The sequence below is a fragment of the Mixophyes fleayi genome, chromosome 9 (genome assembly GCF_038048845.1).
Source record: "Mixophyes fleayi isolate aMixFle1 chromosome 9, aMixFle1.hap1, whole genome shotgun sequence".
Classification (NCBI taxonomy): Eukaryota; Metazoa; Chordata; class Amphibia; order Anura; family Limnodynastidae; genus Mixophyes; species Mixophyes fleayi.
In genome coordinates, this window is record NC_134410.1 from 131,885,667 (window position 1) to 131,904,500 (window position 18,834).

Consider the following 18,834-nt stretch of genomic DNA (forward strand, 5'->3'; position numbering starts at 1 on the left):
GCCCGGCAGTCAGTGAGAACAGTGAGGAGGAGGATCCGGCACTGGATTGGTAAGTTCTTTTTTTTTTATTTCTTCTACTTCTTCTTTTGCAAGGGAGGCCGCGGCACCCCTGTGACAGCGCCGCGGCACCCCAGAGAGCCGCGGCGCACACTTTGGGAACCACTGGATTATACAGAAGAACATACTAACTGCAATATTGCAATATACAAGTATGTTAAAAGTCAGCTTGGAGCTCTGTAACCTCATGGCTTGTGGCTTCTTTTATGTCACAGTAAGTCCTCAGAGTTATCTGTAGAATCCTTTCTCTTCACCCCCCCCCCCCCGCCATTTTCTGTGTAGCATCCTTTCTCTCCCCCCATTTTCTGTGTGGCATCCCCCCCCCCCTGTTTTCTGTTTGGCAACCTCTCCCCTCCCCCGTTTTCTGTGTAGCATCCTTTCTCTCCCCCCGTTTTCTGTGTAGCATCCTCCCTCCCCCCGTTTTCTGCAGCATCCTGTCTTCCCCCCCTCCCCGTTTTAGTGTTCTTACCTTTTCATCTTCTTTTCTCCTCTTGTTTCTGTCTTCTTCTCCTGTCTGCTCCTCTGACAGCGTGCAGGCCCCGGGCAGTTTTGAAAGTGCAGCGCTGCACGCGTCACATGCAGTCAGGTGGCTGGTTCCTGGGGAGGAGCCAGCCACCAGGAAGCCTGTTGCCAGAAGTGCCAGATAGCCAGACCGGCACTGACGGGAATGCATGGTAAAAATTCAACCCAATTATTATAAAGTTTGGAATTAGAACGTAGGTACCTCTCCAAGAAATGATTCATCCTCTATGTCTGGCCATTGGATTGTGGGTGATACGCAGAGCATAAACTTAAATTGATGCCCAACAAGGAAAATAAAGACCTACAAAATTGAGTGACAAATTGAGATCCTTTGTCGGAGATCATATATATGATATATGATATATCAGAAGGCAGACATGGAGTCGCAAGAGGAGTCAGCGATTCATCAGTAGGTAATTAGTAAGTGAAACAAAATGATCTAATTTGCTAAAATGATCCGCAATTACCCAGATAGTTTTAGGATCAGCCCTAATGGGTAGTTCAACAATAAAGTCCATAAATATATGGGCCCAGGGTTTACTGGGCACAGATAGAAGCATGAGTTGACCTGAAGGAGATATTCTTAGCTTAATTCTGGCACATGTCTCACAAGACAGAACAAAGTTTTTCACGCCAATATTCATCTATAGGCACCACACAGAACGGGACAATATTTTCCAGGTTTTACCAATTCCAGGGTGACCTGAGATTTTACAAGAATGGAGTTTTGGCAGCACTGTGTTCCATAGACCTTCAGGAACAAACAAAAGCTGACTTTCTGGAAGGGATTGATCTTGCACTTGAGACAATTGGGTAGAGAGGTCCTGTGTGAGCCCTGATAGATACTCAGAACGAGGAAGGAAACTTCCGGATAGAGCATCAGCTTTGAGGTTCTTAGAGTCCGGTCTAAATGTAGTAATGAAGCTGAATTGTGTAAAGTATAGAGCCCAACGTGCTTGGTTTGAATTTAGTTTTTTAGCTGATTTGATGCACAGCAAGGCTTTGTGATCAGTAATGACTGTATTGATATGAATGGCCCCTTCTAACCAGTGCTTCTTTGCAAATAAATGATGATCCTGGAGTTTCAGAAAGACCATTACAACATGAAGTCGATGTAATTCTAGAGATGGAGCATCAACAAATTTGCACAGGAAATCTAAACAAACATTGATTAATTCTTGAAAGACAGCAGGAGCATTGCAAAGACCAAATGGCATAACAAGATATTCACAATGTCCAGATTGAGTGTTGAATGCAGTCTTCCACTTATCTCCTTGAATGAAATTAAATAATATGCTCCATGGGGTCTACCCCTCGGGAATTCCTCACTGGACCCCCCCACCCCACCAATAACTTTACCTTTTTTAATTTTTTCCCACTTTCTCTCCTACTTTGCTGGGTGGGCGTACGACTAGCTGCACAACCTCCTGGCCTCCCTCATCTCTCCTGATCTCTCCCCTTCCCCCCTTCTCCCAGTCTCTCCCTCAACTCAGTCCCCCTCTCTCTCCCTGACTACCAGTGCCACTCTCCTCCTTTTTTTTTCCCCCTGCTCTTCTCCCATTCAGTACATTACAAAACCCCAACACCCTGTGAGGCTCTCGGGCCCCACACACAGCATCCTGTTTGTAGCCCACATCATTGAGACAGCTCTGGGGTCACGCTCTCTAATACGGGTTTACATGGCTGATACTGTTTGCACTCTGTTCATTGGGTGTCCAGCCACATTCAATAGCATATATCGCCATATGGATGTCACTGTTCTTACTACTACTTTTATTGTAATTCTGTATCATATGTTGGCAAAAATAAAAAGTTTGTTTAAAAAAAACAAAAACTACTGATGTTTTTGCTTCGCCCTATACTAATAGTGTTATTACTTATTTGAAGCAGAGGTGATACTGGGAGAAGGATCAGAGAACTTGATGTCAATCTGACACGCTGGCCCAGAGCTGGATTAAGGCTCTGGGGGGTCTGGGGTACTTTAGACAAGGGGGCCGCTACGATGTAGAATAGTTATCATTTTAGTCAAATACACAGGCAATACTGTGTGCACTACTGTTAGGTGCACGCAGCTCTGCCTTCACGAACAGTACAATTTAAAGCAGGACATACCTCCCAACTGTCCTTACCAAGTCCTTACTAAGCAAAACAGACAACCAAATTTAGGACTGCCCCATCAGATTCTGGACAGTTGACAGACTGTCTTCTCTCTCCTACCTGTTATTGTCACTTTCACCACATTAAATTAATGCAACACATTAAATTAATTTGTATTCACATTTAATAAAGAGCCCTCCTCCCCAAAATCAGCCCCATATTCAATTAATAGCCCCAAACCATCCCAGCATTAAATTAAAGGTCCTGTCACCTCACCTAAAATGGATAGGCCCCACTATTAAGTTAAATAGCTCCGCCATCATCCCACAAATAAATTAATAGCACCCACCATTAAATAATTAACTCTGCTCTAATTTCTCCTGCATCATCAGTTATTTATATAGCGCCACAAATTCCGCAGCGCTGTACAGAGAGGTGAGAGTGGAGGAAACAAAAGTCTTCCTAGGTGGAGGGGTAGGAGATTTGAGCACAGTTGAGGATAAGAGGCATTTGTGGTCCAGGATGTGATGAGAAGGAAGGTCCTCCAAAATAGTGTCCAAAGGAAACGCAGAAGATGCACGAGTGCATTAGTTCTCTTGTTCTTCTCCCCAGGTTTGAAGGTTATGCGAAGGTCAAAACTGGAAAAGAAGAGTGACCACCAAGCTTGTCTGGGATTCAGACATTGTGCTGTATGGAGATATAATAAGTTCTTGTGGTCAATAAAAATGGAAACCAGGTGTTGAGCACCCTCCAAAAGATAATGCCATTTGTTAAGAGCCGCCTTGATGGCAAGCAGCTCTTTGTCTCCAATGGCATAATTATTTTCAGATACAGAATACAGGCGCTAAATTGATTGGAGGGCGCCGGGAACTATCCTTCTCGGAAGATACAGATACAGATATTTTCAGATACAGAATACAGGCGCTAAATTGATTGGAGGGCGCCGGGAACTATCCTTCTCGGAAGATCTTTCACGAAAGTGGAGGTCTACTCAATTACATAATGAAATCATAGCGTCTAAGGTAGTAGGAAGTTCCTGCGAGGCTAGGGCATCGATAATTTTGTCCGAGAGGTCTTGCCAAAAGGTGGCCAGCAAAGTGTCATTATTCAAGCGAATCTCAAATGATAAGGTTTGGAATTGAATGATGTATTGAGCCACAGAACTGGAGCCTTGACGGAGACGGAGAATACTGGATGCTCCAGAGGTTACACGTCCGGACTCATAACATTTTTTACAAAACGCGGCAATAAAAGCTGCACTGTCTGCCAGGAGTGGGTCATCTCGCTCTCACAGGGAGGATGCCCAAGCTAAGGCTTGATCCGACAATAAAAAAAAATAAGTATGCCACCTTGGATTCTTGAGTTGGGAAATTTTGTGGTTGCAACTCAAACTGTATGGAGCATTGATTCAGGAAACCACGGCAAGATTTAGGATCCCCATCAAACTTGTAAGGAGAAAAAAATCCGTAGCATAGAGGAAGTAGCTGAGGAAGCCACTGGTGCAGGAAGATCTCCCATGGGTGCAGCAGGTGATGTCTGCAAAGAGTCAATGCGAACTGCGAGAGTCTGGAGGCAATGTAGGAGTTCCCGTTGCACTGCATCTTGCTGTTCCACTCGGTTAACCAAGTGCTGAAGCATATCCTTGGCTGATGGTTCCCCGGCCAGATCCGACATGGCCTGTTCTTGTCGTCACGGTTCAGGAATAGACCCTCCGGCTTGTCTAGATTTGCACTACTCTAGTAAGGCGTGGAGTCTAAGGAGAGACGGTTTTCACCAGGGACCGCCGCAAGGTGGTTTGGTCTTAGCTGTGTCTATCCCGCAGGTCCCGGGCCCTACTAAGAGTACAAGGCGAAACCCATAGGGGGAACATACAGAGATGGTCAGCAATGGCAGACAACACAGCGAGAGGTGAACTTGCTAGAAGATGAGAAATTGCGGTCAGCAGGTTACCACTGGAACATGGCATAGTAAGCGAGGAAGTGTCAGCTCTGTGGATGGCAGGTTACCACTGAAATGGTGGTGTAGCACACTATGAAGTGTCAGCTCTGCAGTCAGCAGGGTACCACTAAAAGTATGGCGAAGTAATCGAGTAAGTGTCAGCTCTGCAAACAAGAGGTTACCACTGGAATAGCGGCGAAGTACACTGTGAAGTGTCAGCTCTGCAGTCAGCAGGTTACTGTAACAATTTCAGAAGTAGGATTCCTTGTGTTAACCTAGATTGGCACTGGCTGACCAAGGGTGCGGAGTCTAACTGATTCCCTGGTTTTCACCACAAACAGCCAAAAGGCAGGATGTACTTAACTGATGAGAACCCCCAGGTCGCGGTCCCCTAACCTGCCACTAGGTGTAACACACAATGCTGAACACAGTAGGAGAGGTAAGAAGCACTGGCAGCGATTAGAGAAATGGAATCTGAATTGGTATACGAATGGTTAGTAATAGGTTCTGGTGGCAGGTGGAGTGTCAAAACAAGCCGGGGTCTGGTACACAGGCAGACAATGAGGTACGGTACAGATGGGAAGGCAGATGGATAGTCAGAACAGAGCCGGTGTCTGGTACACAGGAGGGCAATGCAGTTGCAGAATCAGGAGGCAGATGGAGTGTCAGGTGCTGTCTCCATACTGACACTTTGTGCAGGAGACAGGCGCCTGCACCTTCTCGGCAGCCGCGTCCCGTTGCCTGGTAGCGGGACGCTATCTCCGCTGACCTGTCTGCAGTCAGCATGTCTGACCACCAATATCTCCCTAACCCAATCAGGATGCACCTTATGGTATATAAAGCACCCTCTGACACATGTCTAGTGCCAGAGTATTGGTTCACTCCTGCTCCAGCGATTCCTGAACTTCTGATCCAGTGTTCTTCGGTTCTGACTCAGCTTCCTGTTACTATTATCCTGTGTTTCGTTTTGGTACCTCGCTGCCCAGCTGGTTTTGCTATTTGGCTTGACCCGACTTCTCTCTGGATCCTCCCTGTGTACTGCACTGCTCGGTTGCATCTGAGCTGGATTGCCTGACTATGCCTTTCAACTACTTTCACTACACCAGTCTCTGTCTTGGAGAACCGCGACCTGAGTACCCTCTGCAGCTAAGCCCAAACTCCCTTGCGGGGCTCCTTGGTGAATACCGGGGATAGGTTAGACTCTGCGCCTCCTTGTTCTATTGCACCAATACAGGTTAGTGGCCATCATTGCAATTCCATGACATGGAGTTTCAGGATGGAGCCTGGTATACAAATGGTCAATGAACAGGACAGCAACTCGGGTAACGAGAGCAGAGGAGCTGAACAAGGACCAGGAGTTAGACAAGCTGAGACACTTGTTGCTCTGACAGTGCTATAGTCTCAGAGTGAGGTTTATATACTCTGCAGAAAGACTATGCCGGCTCCCATCCACGATCACGTGACCGCCCAAACCAGGAAGTGATGAGTTTTACACAGAGGGAGAGGAAATTAGCAACACAGGAGTGTGGAGCAGGTAAGTTGTGACAGTAACCACTGGAAGGATGACAAAGTACTCGAAGAAGTGTCAGCTCTGTAGACAACAGGTTACCACTGGAATGGCGGCGAAGTACACTGTGAAGTGTCACCTCTGCGGACATCAGGTCACCACTGGAATGGCGGTGAAATACACTGTGAATTGTCAGCTCTGCTGTCAGCAAGTTACCACTGGAAGGATGGCACACTACACTGTGAAGTGTCAGCTCTGCAGTCAGCAGGTTGTTGCAGGATGCAATCCACAAGGAGAGAAACACACAGCAGAAGGAATGGAGCCACGTCTAGCACCTAAGAGGTAACTAAAAGAACAGGCACCAATCATCAGGAGGAGGTGCATTTTGAAGTTTGGAGCCAAAATGTATCAGCCAATAGGAAGGGAGCAGAAGGAATGAATAGATCGGGTCTGAGCATGCGTAGACCCAAAACGAAGAAGGCGGCGGCTGGGACGGAGTGAGCTGTCAGCGGGGACCAGGTAAGTGTGTCGGGCATCGGGTGAGCAGCCCAATTGCCCAGCAAGTGACTGCCCGGCGTGTGACAAAAGCAACTGCATACGCAGCTGGTTCTTCAACCACCGTTGACAAGAATAGACAAGCAGAAGAAGGATTTTCAACAAATTTTCCAGATCTCCACTAGGGATATCTCATAATTTTTCTCAAGTGACTCAGAGTGGATCCTTCATTACAGTGCACTCTTCCTCTGTGACCAATATGGCACAGCCCCACAATATCCAGTCTTTAATGAGGAACATACCATTTTTCTGCCCAAACCAAATAAGGATCCCGTCTAGTTGTCTCTTACAGGCCAAGTACTCTACTTGAATTATATTTTAATATAGTAGCAAAAAAGATGGCAACGCACTGCCATAGCAGCAGCCATAGCATCCTGCCAGGGCTTTTACTCTGTTCCTCATCCTCGATGCAAATAAAGCTTTCAACGCTGTCACATGATCACATCTTGTTGACGTATTGCAGCGTGGTGCATTTGTGCCTGTCATTATTAATATGATACACTGTTTTTATAACACACTGCCTTCTTGTTGAATGATAGGGGGAAAATGAAGAGATAATCTGTGGAACACGCCAAGAATGTCTGTTGTCACCAGTGACATCCTGCTGTGTTTATCCAACCTGTCCCATTCATTGAATCATCTGCTAGATAAAGTTGGAGAGCCTGGTAGGATATCAGGCTTTCCGGTTAATGTAGACAAATCAATAGCTATGTTGCTGTACTCAAAACTTACCCTCTTTTCTGGAGTACTGACACTCCATTTAAATGTGCTAAGACAAGTATTATGTATCTCGGGATTCAACCTCCTAAAAATCCTGGCAACTTATATCCTCTAAATATAAATTAAACGATTTACACTTTGTTGAGAGTGCTGGGGGGGAGGGTGTTGTCATCCTCAGCTATCATATTTTTGGAGATCCAGTCTGTTGCATCGCTTACCTCTACACTTCACAAAGTCGGATGCTAACCTTATTCATTTTATCTTTAGGGACTTCTTTGGAACAACAGGAATCTGATCCTAATTTGTATCTGACCCGCAGTACCTCTATGCTACCAGAGGTGCGCTGTTTTGCAATTGGACATATCCATCTTGCCAGCAGGAGTAAACCTCCTTCCCTGATCATCACCTGCACCTGTTCAACTGCCTTATATACCCGCCCAAACATTGCTCCTTACAGATCATTCATTGTTTGCTGCTTCTGGTCCATGTCAGTACTCCTGTGAATTGTCAAAGGGAAGAACAATTTCCCCTTCTTAGCTCTGTTGCCTTTGCTTAACACTATATTGGCAATGTTCTCAAATCATTTTCTGAGCAAGGTAGGACAAATCCCCTAGACACAATTTAACTTCAGGCATCCGCCAAGCATAAAACTTTATCCATCCATTACAGCATTTTACGAGATGAACTAGACTATGAAACTTCTATAACAGACCTTGACCAGTGGCACACATCCCCAACATATCAGTAAATACTCTTTTCTTTCAGAATCATGCTCCCTAATATCTTTACGTATGTATATGGTATTTTCCACAATGTGTTCCATAAAACATACCTATCACCCTTCCCGTTGGAGTCCCTCAGGGCTCTGTTCTTGGCCCTCTGAATCAATGTTCCATTCATTTCGATTGTAACTCCGAAGTCTTCACTACTGAACGTTCCAAGGTGGCTTTCATTATTTTTCTTCTTTCTGGACAAGTCCTGGCATGGGCTTCAACATTGTGGGAACGGAATGACCCCCTCCTTCTGAAAGTTTCTTCATTTATAACGGCATTCCAGAAAATATTTGAGGGTCCAAAAACTGTTGGTCAATATGCGATTCAATTTCGCACCCTGGTTTCTGACCTTAAGTGGAACGATGAGGCACTTGTGGCAACATTCTGGCAAGGTCTTTCGGATCGCATCAAAGATGAATTGGTATCCCGTGAACTTCCAGCAGATCTTGATTTCCTCATTTCCCTATATAATAGGGTAGATCCACGCTTCCTGGAACATATTCAAGAGAGATCTTCTGCCAGACACTTTATTCCTTGCCTTGCTCCTCAGTTCCAGAACCCAAACCCAGCTCCTCCAGACGAGCCCATGCAGATATGACGTTACTGGTTGTCCCCTGAGGAGAGAGAAGACTAATCTCTGTCTCTATTGTGGAGAGGCTGGACATCTGCTACCCTCCTGTCCTAAACGGCGGGCAAACGCTCTCTCCTAGTCGGTGACAGGAAGGCAGTTCTAGGAGTCAGACTTTCCACTCCCGATTCCACCTCCAAACTAGACTTTTGATGACCATCTCACTGGACTCTCCTAGTGGCCCCCTAGAGACCTCTTGGCCTTCGTGGATTCCGGCGCTGCCGGAAATTTCACCTCTGCCACCTTGGCATCGCAACTCCATATCTCAACCCGAGACTTGCCTCAGACATTATTTCTTACTGCCATGAATGGAAATCGTGTCACTAACGGTTCCATTTCCAAGGTTACCTCTCCAGTTCGGCTGATGGTAGGGGTCTTGCATTCTGAATGGATGGAATTTCTGGTTTTACCCCAGTCCATAAATTCTGTCATCCTGGGTCTCCCATGGCTCAGATTACATGCACGCCAATTTGATTAGGGTTCTGCACAGGTAACTTCCTGGGGTCCTCAATGTTTCAAGAGATGTTCGCTCGCAGTTACACCCAAGAAACAGAGCTTTTCCTCCACTTCTTGTTTGATGCTCTCCCCTCACCCAGAGATCCCTGCTCCTTATACCTCCTTTCAAGACGTTTTCTCCAAAGCAGCTTCTGAGATTCTTCCCCTGCATCGTCCGTGGGACTGCCCTATTGATTTGCAGCCTGGTAAGCCCATTCCCAGGGGTAGGATCTATCCTCTTTCCCTTCCAGAAGATCAGGCTACATCACAGAAAATTTCTCTCCCCCTCATTTCTGAGCTTGTTGATCGTATCAGTGGCTCAAGGATCTTCTCTAAACTTGACCTGCGGGGCGCTTATAATTTGATCTGGATTCGTGAGGGGGACGAATGGAAGACTGCTTTTAGTACTCGAGATGGGCACTATGAATATCTTGTCATGCCCTTCGGACTGTGCAACGCTACAGCTGTATTCCAGTCGTTTGTGATCTTCCGAGACCTTCTCTACAAATCAGTGGTGATATATCTGGATGATAAATTGATTTTTTCCTCCGATATCGTCTCCCACCATTTTCATGTAAGAGAGGTCCTGTCCCGCTTACGTCAAACCAAACTTTTTTGTAAGCTTGAAAAATGTATTTTTGAGGTATCTCAAATACCTTTCCTGGGTTACATAGTCTCTGGTTCTGGATTGAAAATGGATCCGGAGAAGGTTTCTGCTATCATCATCATCATCATCATTTATTTATATAGCGCCACTAATTACACAGCGCTGTAATAGAATACATTTACATCAGTCCCTGCCCCATTGGAGCTTACAGTCTAAATTCCCTAACATACACACACACACAGACAGAGAGAGACTAGGGTCAATTTTGATAGCAGCCAATTAACCTACCAGTATGTTTTTGGATTGTGGGAGGAAACTGGAGTACCCGGAAGAAATCCACGCAAACACAGGGAGAACATACAAACTACACACAGATAAGGCCATGGTCGGGAATCGAACTCATGACCCCAGTGCTGGGAGGCAGAAGTGCTAACCACTAAGCCACCATGCTGCCCAACTGGCCTCAACCACTGAGTCTAAAGGCTGTTCAACGTTTCATTGGTTTCACCAATTTTTATAGACAATTCATCAATCAGTTCTCCACGCTTATTGCTCATATCACAGCCCTCACCCGAAGATCAGCGAATCCTTCTCTCCATTCACACTCCCGCCTGTTCCATGCATTCAGCCAATGACCGTCACCTGTTCACCTCATCCCACGACGGAATTCAAGATTTCTCCAGTGCTGTCCCCCTAAACGGGAACAACCTCCCTCGCTCCATCCGTCTGTCCCCTAATATGAGCACTTTCAAACCGGCTCTCAAAACCCATCTCTGCCTCAAAGCCTACCCACTATCCACCTAACGTTCTCCAGCCTTGTTCTCCTCACTTCACTCTTCCCTGTCTCCTCTTGCACCTGACCCCCTCCACTATCTCCTCTCGTGCCTGCTGTTTCCCCTCCCTTTAGTATGTAAGCTCCTACATACTAAAGGGAGCAGGGCCCTCTTTCCTTCTGCCTCATTACCATTTCTTCTTCTCCAATGTCATTGTACTTGCTATGCTTGGATCTTTTGCAGTCTTGGTTCTTCTTGGTTTGCTCTGTCTTACCCTGTACTTCTTTGGTCTACTGTTTTTTTTATCTGTACGGCGCTGTGGAAAGCTTGTGGCGCAAATATAAATAAAAATGAATAAATAATAAATATCACCTCACAGATGATAGCTTATGGGAATATCAACCACTCAAAAATCTTAAATATCATAGGGAGGAAGCTGATCTATTTAACTGTTTATGGGATTGCCCTAAAGTGAGAAGCTTTTGGCTTAGGGTTAGAAGACGTGCCATGACAGATTTAGTATATTTCTTACCATTCACACCAGAATGGGTAGATTTTAAAAATTATGAAGGGGAGGGAGGCAATAAGTGCAGCTGCTAGAGAAAACATTTAACAGAACCAGACGCAGCCTGAGACACCCTCATTCAAATAGTTTGAGGACAGATATTGTTTTTAGGATAGATTGGTTGGAGTCTATGGGCCTGAGTTATTAGGGACAGCATAAAAAAGGTGTAATTTTGCACCAGGTCAAAACCATGTTGTATTGAAGGGGAGGATAATTTAAAATGTGAGGACAGATTTATAGTTGGGGAAGGGCATGTCCTAGATCAACTTTAAATTTCAGTGTAAAAATAAAGATATCAAGTATTTGTGTGCTACATGAAAAATCATCCAGTATTGAAATTATGTGCAAAATAATATACAAATTTACACCCCTTGTATTGTAACATGGTTTGTCCCAGAGAACATTTACTCCTTTTTTTGCCTTACTTTTCCTAATGACTCAGGCCCTATGTTGTCCAAGGAAAACCACGGACCATTGGAATAATTTTAATAGGTATTTTTTTAAAGGAATAACCATGGACCATTGTAATGATTACAGATGAAGAATCAGGAATTTGGTGAGCATTACTGGGTTTTTTATTTTTTTCCAACAAAATTATTTTAAAAAGAAGGTGTGTGGTTTATTTAAATTTTCTCTTGGTGCACTACACAGGGTTGTTTTGCCAAATGTGGGGCTAGGTGCGTCAATGTGCCTAACTATGCATTCACGTGTCAAAAATGATTTTATTTTGTAGTACAAGATACTTTGAATTTATTATTGAAGGATGAGATAAGGCAAATTTAGGAGGGTGTTCACTGGTTAGCAAGGGGTCAAACACATTATTTTACCTACAAAAAGGACTCAAATATTATGGGCCCTATATGCCGGTACCTGATCTCCACCATATCCTCAGAGATCGGGCGCTGGCCTATACTGGGGCACCTATTGCCACATCCACATGCACTTTACATGGGAAACTGCAATTTGACAATGTAATAAAATCATTCAACTATAAAAAAGTGACACAAGCAATAAATTACAGTGTAATTATAGGAGCTCGGCAGGCCGCTCAGCATCACTCTCTCGGTTACCGTCACTGGAATGTACTCTATTAACAACATGTAGCACCACCTAGTGGCTGTACATAATATTGAAGTAGAAAGCTGGGGGGTGATTAGTTGCCTGTTCTAAACATTTATCCTTGTTCCTTATAATACGTGTTCTTATTCTTCTCCTCTAGTTGTTCCATTTCCTGGTACAATGGTCAGATTTCCAAGGAAAACCCTAAAATGGATGTCTTTATTACTGACTGCCTACTTTCTACTGCGATTTTTATATACCAGAATGTTGACCGCTCAGTGGAGACCTCCGTGTGCCTGTTGTGGTAGTAAACTAACCACCAATACCATTACACCACTGGGAGATAACCGGACATTTATTATATCCCCGTATTTCGACAACAGAGTACACAATAAAAGTGCAGTTCGTATTCTCAGCATTATTCATCATGAAGAGGTGAAGGAACTATACTGTTGGTTTTGTTGTACCACTAACAAAGCTGTGGAGGTTTCCAAGGCTGAGATAGACATACACACTGATCGGTTCGACTTCCCCTACGGCACAACGGACCTGGTGTGTATGGAGCCACCAGACTGCCACGCCAAGTACCTATCTGTTCATACGTCTCCTTCAGGAAACATGACACAATTACCTCTGTTCCAGATACAAAATCGGGACGTGAAACCGTTTTCTGCCAACTTCACTGTCTGCATTTCCACCATGTATCGGAATTACAATAACATCTTACAATTCATACAGGTCATGGAGATGTACCAAATATTGGGGGCCCAACGGGTCATGATCTACCTTAATAACTGCAGCTCACAGGTGGAAAAAGTGATGCAGTACTACATCGCAGAGGGTGTTTTAGAGGTCATACCATGGCCAATTCAGCGGTATCTTAGAACAGATCGAGCATGGCTCTATTCTTCTAACAACACAGATATTGGGTATTATGGTCAAAAGGCAACACTCAATGACTGCATCTATCGGAATATGTATAGGACTAAGTTTGTGGTACTGAATGATATTGATGAAATAATTCTGCCATTCATACACCAGACGTGGGACAGCATGATGGAAAGTCTTCAACAACAGTACGCAGGCGTGGGGATTTTTCTGTTTGAAAATCACATTTTCCCTCAAACCGTAGCCACTGATGGAAACTTTTCCAACACTTCATCATGGAAGAGTTTGTCAGGATTCAATATACTGCAGTATGTTCACCGTGAACCAGGTGGGAAGTATTTAAATGCCCGGAAAATGATTGTGGATCCTAGAATGGTAATTCAAACATCAGTACACACAGTTTTAAAACATATAGGGGGTTCTACGAAAGTCCCACTTAAGACTGCACTGATTCACCACTGCAAAGGACCGAAGTATCCTAATGCATCTTTGATTGAAGATAAAAATATTTGGAAATATAATGCTTCATTGATTAGAAACATCAACAAGGTACTAAGCCAAATAGATTTAAGGTCATAATAACACAACAAAATAGTCATTAGAGTTTCTGCCACTACAGTCAAATATTTGGCATTTCTACCCATTTCTGTCATGGGGAAAACATCATTCTGACTACAGGTATTAAATCTTCAGGTTTTCTATGAGGGTGAAAATTTTAGGTTGTAAATCTTTAGTTTTCTTGTGAGTGGGTAAAACTGGTAATACAATTTGTATGTATTTTGTAATGTTACAATCAATATGTTAATTAAACAAATTACAACAACCGTAAAAGACATGTTGTATTCAGAGCTATCTTAAAGTATTTGGGCAGTTGTCCAGGGCCCCATGAGCATAGGGGCCCCATAGGCTTGCCAACTTTCAGTGTATTATTCCATTGACTTCAAGCAAATTATAAAACAAATCTCTGCAAAGATATTTTGCAAATGTTTGTGTTGAACACTTGATTAAAAATAAATGATTCATAGTAATTTCGTATTGTGCCACCTTCATCAGTATGACTTACCAACTGAGAACCATTTTTATATTGAATTTCTTGTTTTTCAACTTCAAGGCTCATGTTATGTTGTCCAAATGTTTGTGTGGATTAATCTCTGCTATACAGCATGGTTTTTAATGTTTAAACACTGATTTTGTTGCAGGTACCAATAAATATAAGCTTCATTTTATCGACAATTTACATTTTTATTCCTGTGAGTGCTTGTGTAGGTAGGGCCCCAGTGCACTACTTTGCCTGGGGGCCTATAATGCTGTTAAAATGGCCCTGATTCTATTAATTATATTACTATATTTTAGAGAATGCTATTATTGGGGTTAAAAGTTTAAACATGATAACAAGCTGATATGGGGGTGTATAGTGAGACAATATAAACACATCTGTGCATTCACTCTGTCTTACATGTTTAGCAGTAACAGTTTATCTCTAATGTTTAACCTAAGAAGCTGCCATAACTGACGTTCTCATTTAGACCGTACGGGTAGAGAGAAGCTACTCTCTTTTCTCAGAGCTTCCGTTGTTAGATCTCCTCTTCGGATACCCAATTTCATTTTTTTTATTCCAAAAGCTTTTAATCTCCATCTCCATCATGTGTCTCAGAAGTGTCTCACAACTAATGTAAACTGATTCATTTTCTTCTTGTCTGAGACACTGTAATCCTGGAAGTATTCTTCCTTTTAATAATATCCCAATAAATGTTATGGGAATACCTAAAGTACTTGTCAAAATTATAACTACAATGTCACTTTAATTGTACATATTTATTAAATTAGACAGCACAGACTTACCATAGACTATCATGAAACAAAAATGATGCCACTTACCTTAGGGCCTTGTCCTGGAGTTGCACCTTTCTCCTTGTGTGGAGTTCACCTGCTAAATGGAGAATCCAAATTAATACAAGTTAACTTTAAATGAATTATTTCCAACAATGGGTTAATATTAATGTAGGGACAATAGAATATGTACAAATAAAAAAAATACTCCTTGGCATTTTTTATTTTTTTTTGATCTTTCAATTTATAGCACGGAATAACTAGTAAGAATGGTAATAACAAAAATGATAACTATACTCACTGTTGCTTCCTCTGAAATCTTAAACTAAACATTATAAACAGAGATTCTTTAGTGATAATATGAATACGGAGATAAATAATATATAATTCAAACTATGAACCATTTATCTTTACTCTCACATTATTTAATAATTCTCACTATTACCAACACATATTATGGAATTAATTTATCAATACACTTTTCATATCAGTGTTATTCACTTACATGCCTGTCAATAATATTATTCTAATTATTATAAGCACAAATCTAATAATAATCATATCACATTGTAAATCTATTCATACTAAAATAATTATCCCAATAGGGAATTATTATGCTTTTATAACTTCGCCTTTTACCTTCAAAAATATTGACATACTGTTAGTTAAGATTTAGGGGGATTAATGAAATGTTTGAGAGCCAGATCCCTATAGTGCCCAATCCAGCTGTAATCCTGCTGTACATCTCCTTTTCTGCTTTCCTGCATTTTTGCAAATCACTTCATTATTATTATTCTTTGCTGTTTTATTCTCTGTTCTTACACTTCTGACTGTCAGTACCTCATTCTTTTCTTATAAAGACGTACAAAATACGTAGACACTGTCCCAAAGGTTTATAGGCAACCTCAATATCTGGACACAAGCCTGGCACAACTGTTTTCAATCTTACCAACCAAATAATGGGTGCAGTATGAAAATGTGGTATTGCTGTGTTCTGATTTGTTTACATCATCTTGAAACCTAATACTTGTTCCTTTATTTTTCAATAACAGGACACGAGGTTGCAAAAGGATAGATAACAGTCATGCCAGACTAGGGTCCAATACTTGAAATACTGTCTCACCCAAGGGGCTAAGACATTTTGACAATGAACAGAATTAAGGGTCTACACTACACTGATATGGCCGCAAGGGCAGCTGCAGAGTACTTCCATACTTACTGAAGCTGCTGGGGTTTTTTGCTGCAGGAATCTTGATGTAGTACTGGGTCATGAGTCAAGTTTTATACATTGCATGCGGTATCTGCCCTCCTAAGTCCTGCCTAAATTACATATGTTTCCTGAGCAAGATGTTCAAAGTGTACCTCCGGATGCACAGAGGGTGGAAGGAGAGGTGACTCTGGCTGAGGGTGAATATGGCAGGTATACAGATACACATGATTGTGTGGTATATTTCAATCAGACTTTTACCGAAAAGACCTGACATATGTGACACCCCTTAGAAAATTTTTTTTGTATGTATTATGTTCTATATTTCTCATAGACAAACGGACATGTACTGGGTATACTGTTATATAGATGACTAAATCGCTATAGAAGCTGAACCTTGACCCGCTTCACTTAACCCAAGAAAGACATGTCAGTTGGCAGAGTTAATATGTACACTGACTTTAAGTACGTTCTTAGGTAGTGCGTGACTCTGGGGCTCTATGGTAACTTAGGTACTTATTGTTATGAGCCGCGGCGGCTCAGGCACAGCCGCAACTCGCTCTGGCCCGGCCGCCGCCATGACGACGGTCGGGACGCTCCTCTTATCCCCGCCGTGACCCGGCCAGCTGGCTATGCTATGAGTCATTCATTCCCAGGTGGGGAATGATTATTATCCATGCCCCTCTAATTTCATTGGTCCTTCCAGGTATATTAAGCAGGGAGGGCTTAGCCTCCCTGCCGGTTATAGTTCTCTGCTTCAGTGTACTACCTGCTCCCTTTCTCAGCTCCTCTGTTCCTAGCTATTTGGATTGATTCGTCTGTGTATAACCCTTGGCTTGCTTACTGGACTCCGTTGAATTGAATTGATTGTGACCCTGATCTCTGCCTGTTACCTGGATACACTGTTTTGCTGCCAACCCTGACCTCTGCCTGGACCTCACTACTCACTTTTCGGATTTCGCTGCTGCTGCTACCACCTGGCCCGCACCTGCGCTGCACTACGGTAATATTATAAACTTGTACTACTCTGAGTTTAAGTCCTGGGGGCATCCGAGTACCTGTGAGCACGCTAAGCTCTACGGGAAAGGCGGCTGATATAGGTGAAGACCTCTTCTGCCTGTTTCTACGAGTTTATGATATTTGCCGTCAGCCCTAACACTTTTATGACAATAACAGGACATCAGTAGCACAGTCACGACACACAAAAGGATCTTTAACAGTGATAAAAAGACTCAATATTAGTGGATAATAACAGGGCTGACAGAGCTGCCAAGTGGACAGCAGGTTTATCTATGACAACTGACAAAATAATGGTCTTTGAAATGAAAAGCACACAAGATTTAAATAAAATGCAAGATTTGTGTTCCTTACTCAAAAAGGCAGTCTGGAAAGTGAAGGGATGTGGTCAGGAGTCCTCTGGACTCTGGAGAGATGGACAAGGTAAACCAGTGGCTCCCAGAGCATATCTTCCAGGCCTAGCTAAGGCAGCACATGGTCTGACTCATCTTTTTATTATTATTATTATTATTAATTTTTATTTATAAGGCGCCACTAGGTGTCCGTAGCGCCGTACAGGGACAGACAGAAATACGGTACAGGGTGAGACAGCACGATACAGTTAACAAGAAGCACAGTAACTCAGAAGCTCAAGGTACAGCTAGATGAAAGGTGAGGGCCCCCATCGGGTAGCGAGAGGGGAAGAGGGGCAGAAGGACCTCACGGAAGAGACAAGGTGCTGGAGAGCAGAGTTAAGGTGTTGGAGAACAGGAGGAGAGGAGGCCCTGCTCAAAGGAGCGTACAATCTAAGGGGAGGGTGGGACGGACAGAGACGCAAGGGAGGGAGGAGGAAAGGGGGAGAGGGGAGGCAGGGACGGAGGGTGGGGGGGAGAAAATGATGAGGAGGGAGGTAGGAGGGGGACAGAAGGGGGGGTGGGTGGGAGACAGGAAGGAGGGCAGTTAAGTGGGGGACTGGAAGAAGGTATTTGCAAGCTGGTAAGAGCATACTGGTGTGCACCAGATTTTTCTTCGCAAGCTAGTAAGAAGTCAATGCCTTGTCTTACTTGAATGAGGAAAAATGTTGGAAAGAAAATACAAATAGAGCCATCCCATACCCCTCCTACAGATGGCTTTTTTCAGGTAAAACAAATCAAGTCCATCCAATTGCCACCTTGCAGGCATCTCAAGTATGTATTGGTGTGTACTATGTATTTTATAACTGGGTAAAGACATTTCTAGCTGCCACTAATACTGCTGTTTCATACCCAGGAACTTGCAGATATTGTATCCCTAGAGTTATAAAAAGTGATAGGGGTACTAATTTTACTGATCTTTCAGATCTTGTGTGAAACTTATGGGGATTTGATAGTAATTTACATACTCTCTATACAGGGCCGGTGCTAGGGTTTTCGGCGCCCTAGGCAAAACACCCTCCCCTTCCTGCCCCCCCCCCCCCCCCAGGGGGACTCTTCAAACCTCTTCTCTTCTCTTTTCTTTTCTTTTTTTCTCTTCACTTCTTTTCTTTCATTCCTATTGCTGCTCCTCGCCTTCTTCACACAGGAGTCGGAGCGATGCATGCTGGGAGAGGAGGGGGCGTCTGGAAAGAACTTTATTCAC

At 43.4% G+C, this 18,834-nt stretch overlaps 1 protein-coding gene and 1 long non-coding RNA gene across 2 annotated transcripts in view; one reads left to right on the plus strand and one right to left on the minus strand.

Moving 5' to 3' along the window:
* LOC142101365 (uncharacterized) overlaps positions 1-18,834 on the minus strand; it is a 485,133-nt gene that overhangs the window by 274,814 nt on the left and 191,485 nt on the right. Inside the window, exon 4 of the long non-coding RNA XR_012678987.1 lies at positions 15,063-15,114. This is a non-coding gene — a long non-coding RNA (uncharacterized LOC142101365). The remainder of the gene's footprint in view (positions 1-15,062; positions 15,115-18,834) is intronic.
* Positions 12,561-13,763, plus strand: LOC142101431 (beta-1,4-galactosyltransferase galt-1-like). Its single transcript, XM_075185893.1, has one exon. The coding sequence runs from the start codon at positions 12,561-12,563 to the stop codon at positions 13,761-13,763; it is 1,203 nt and encodes a 400-aa protein (XP_075041994.1).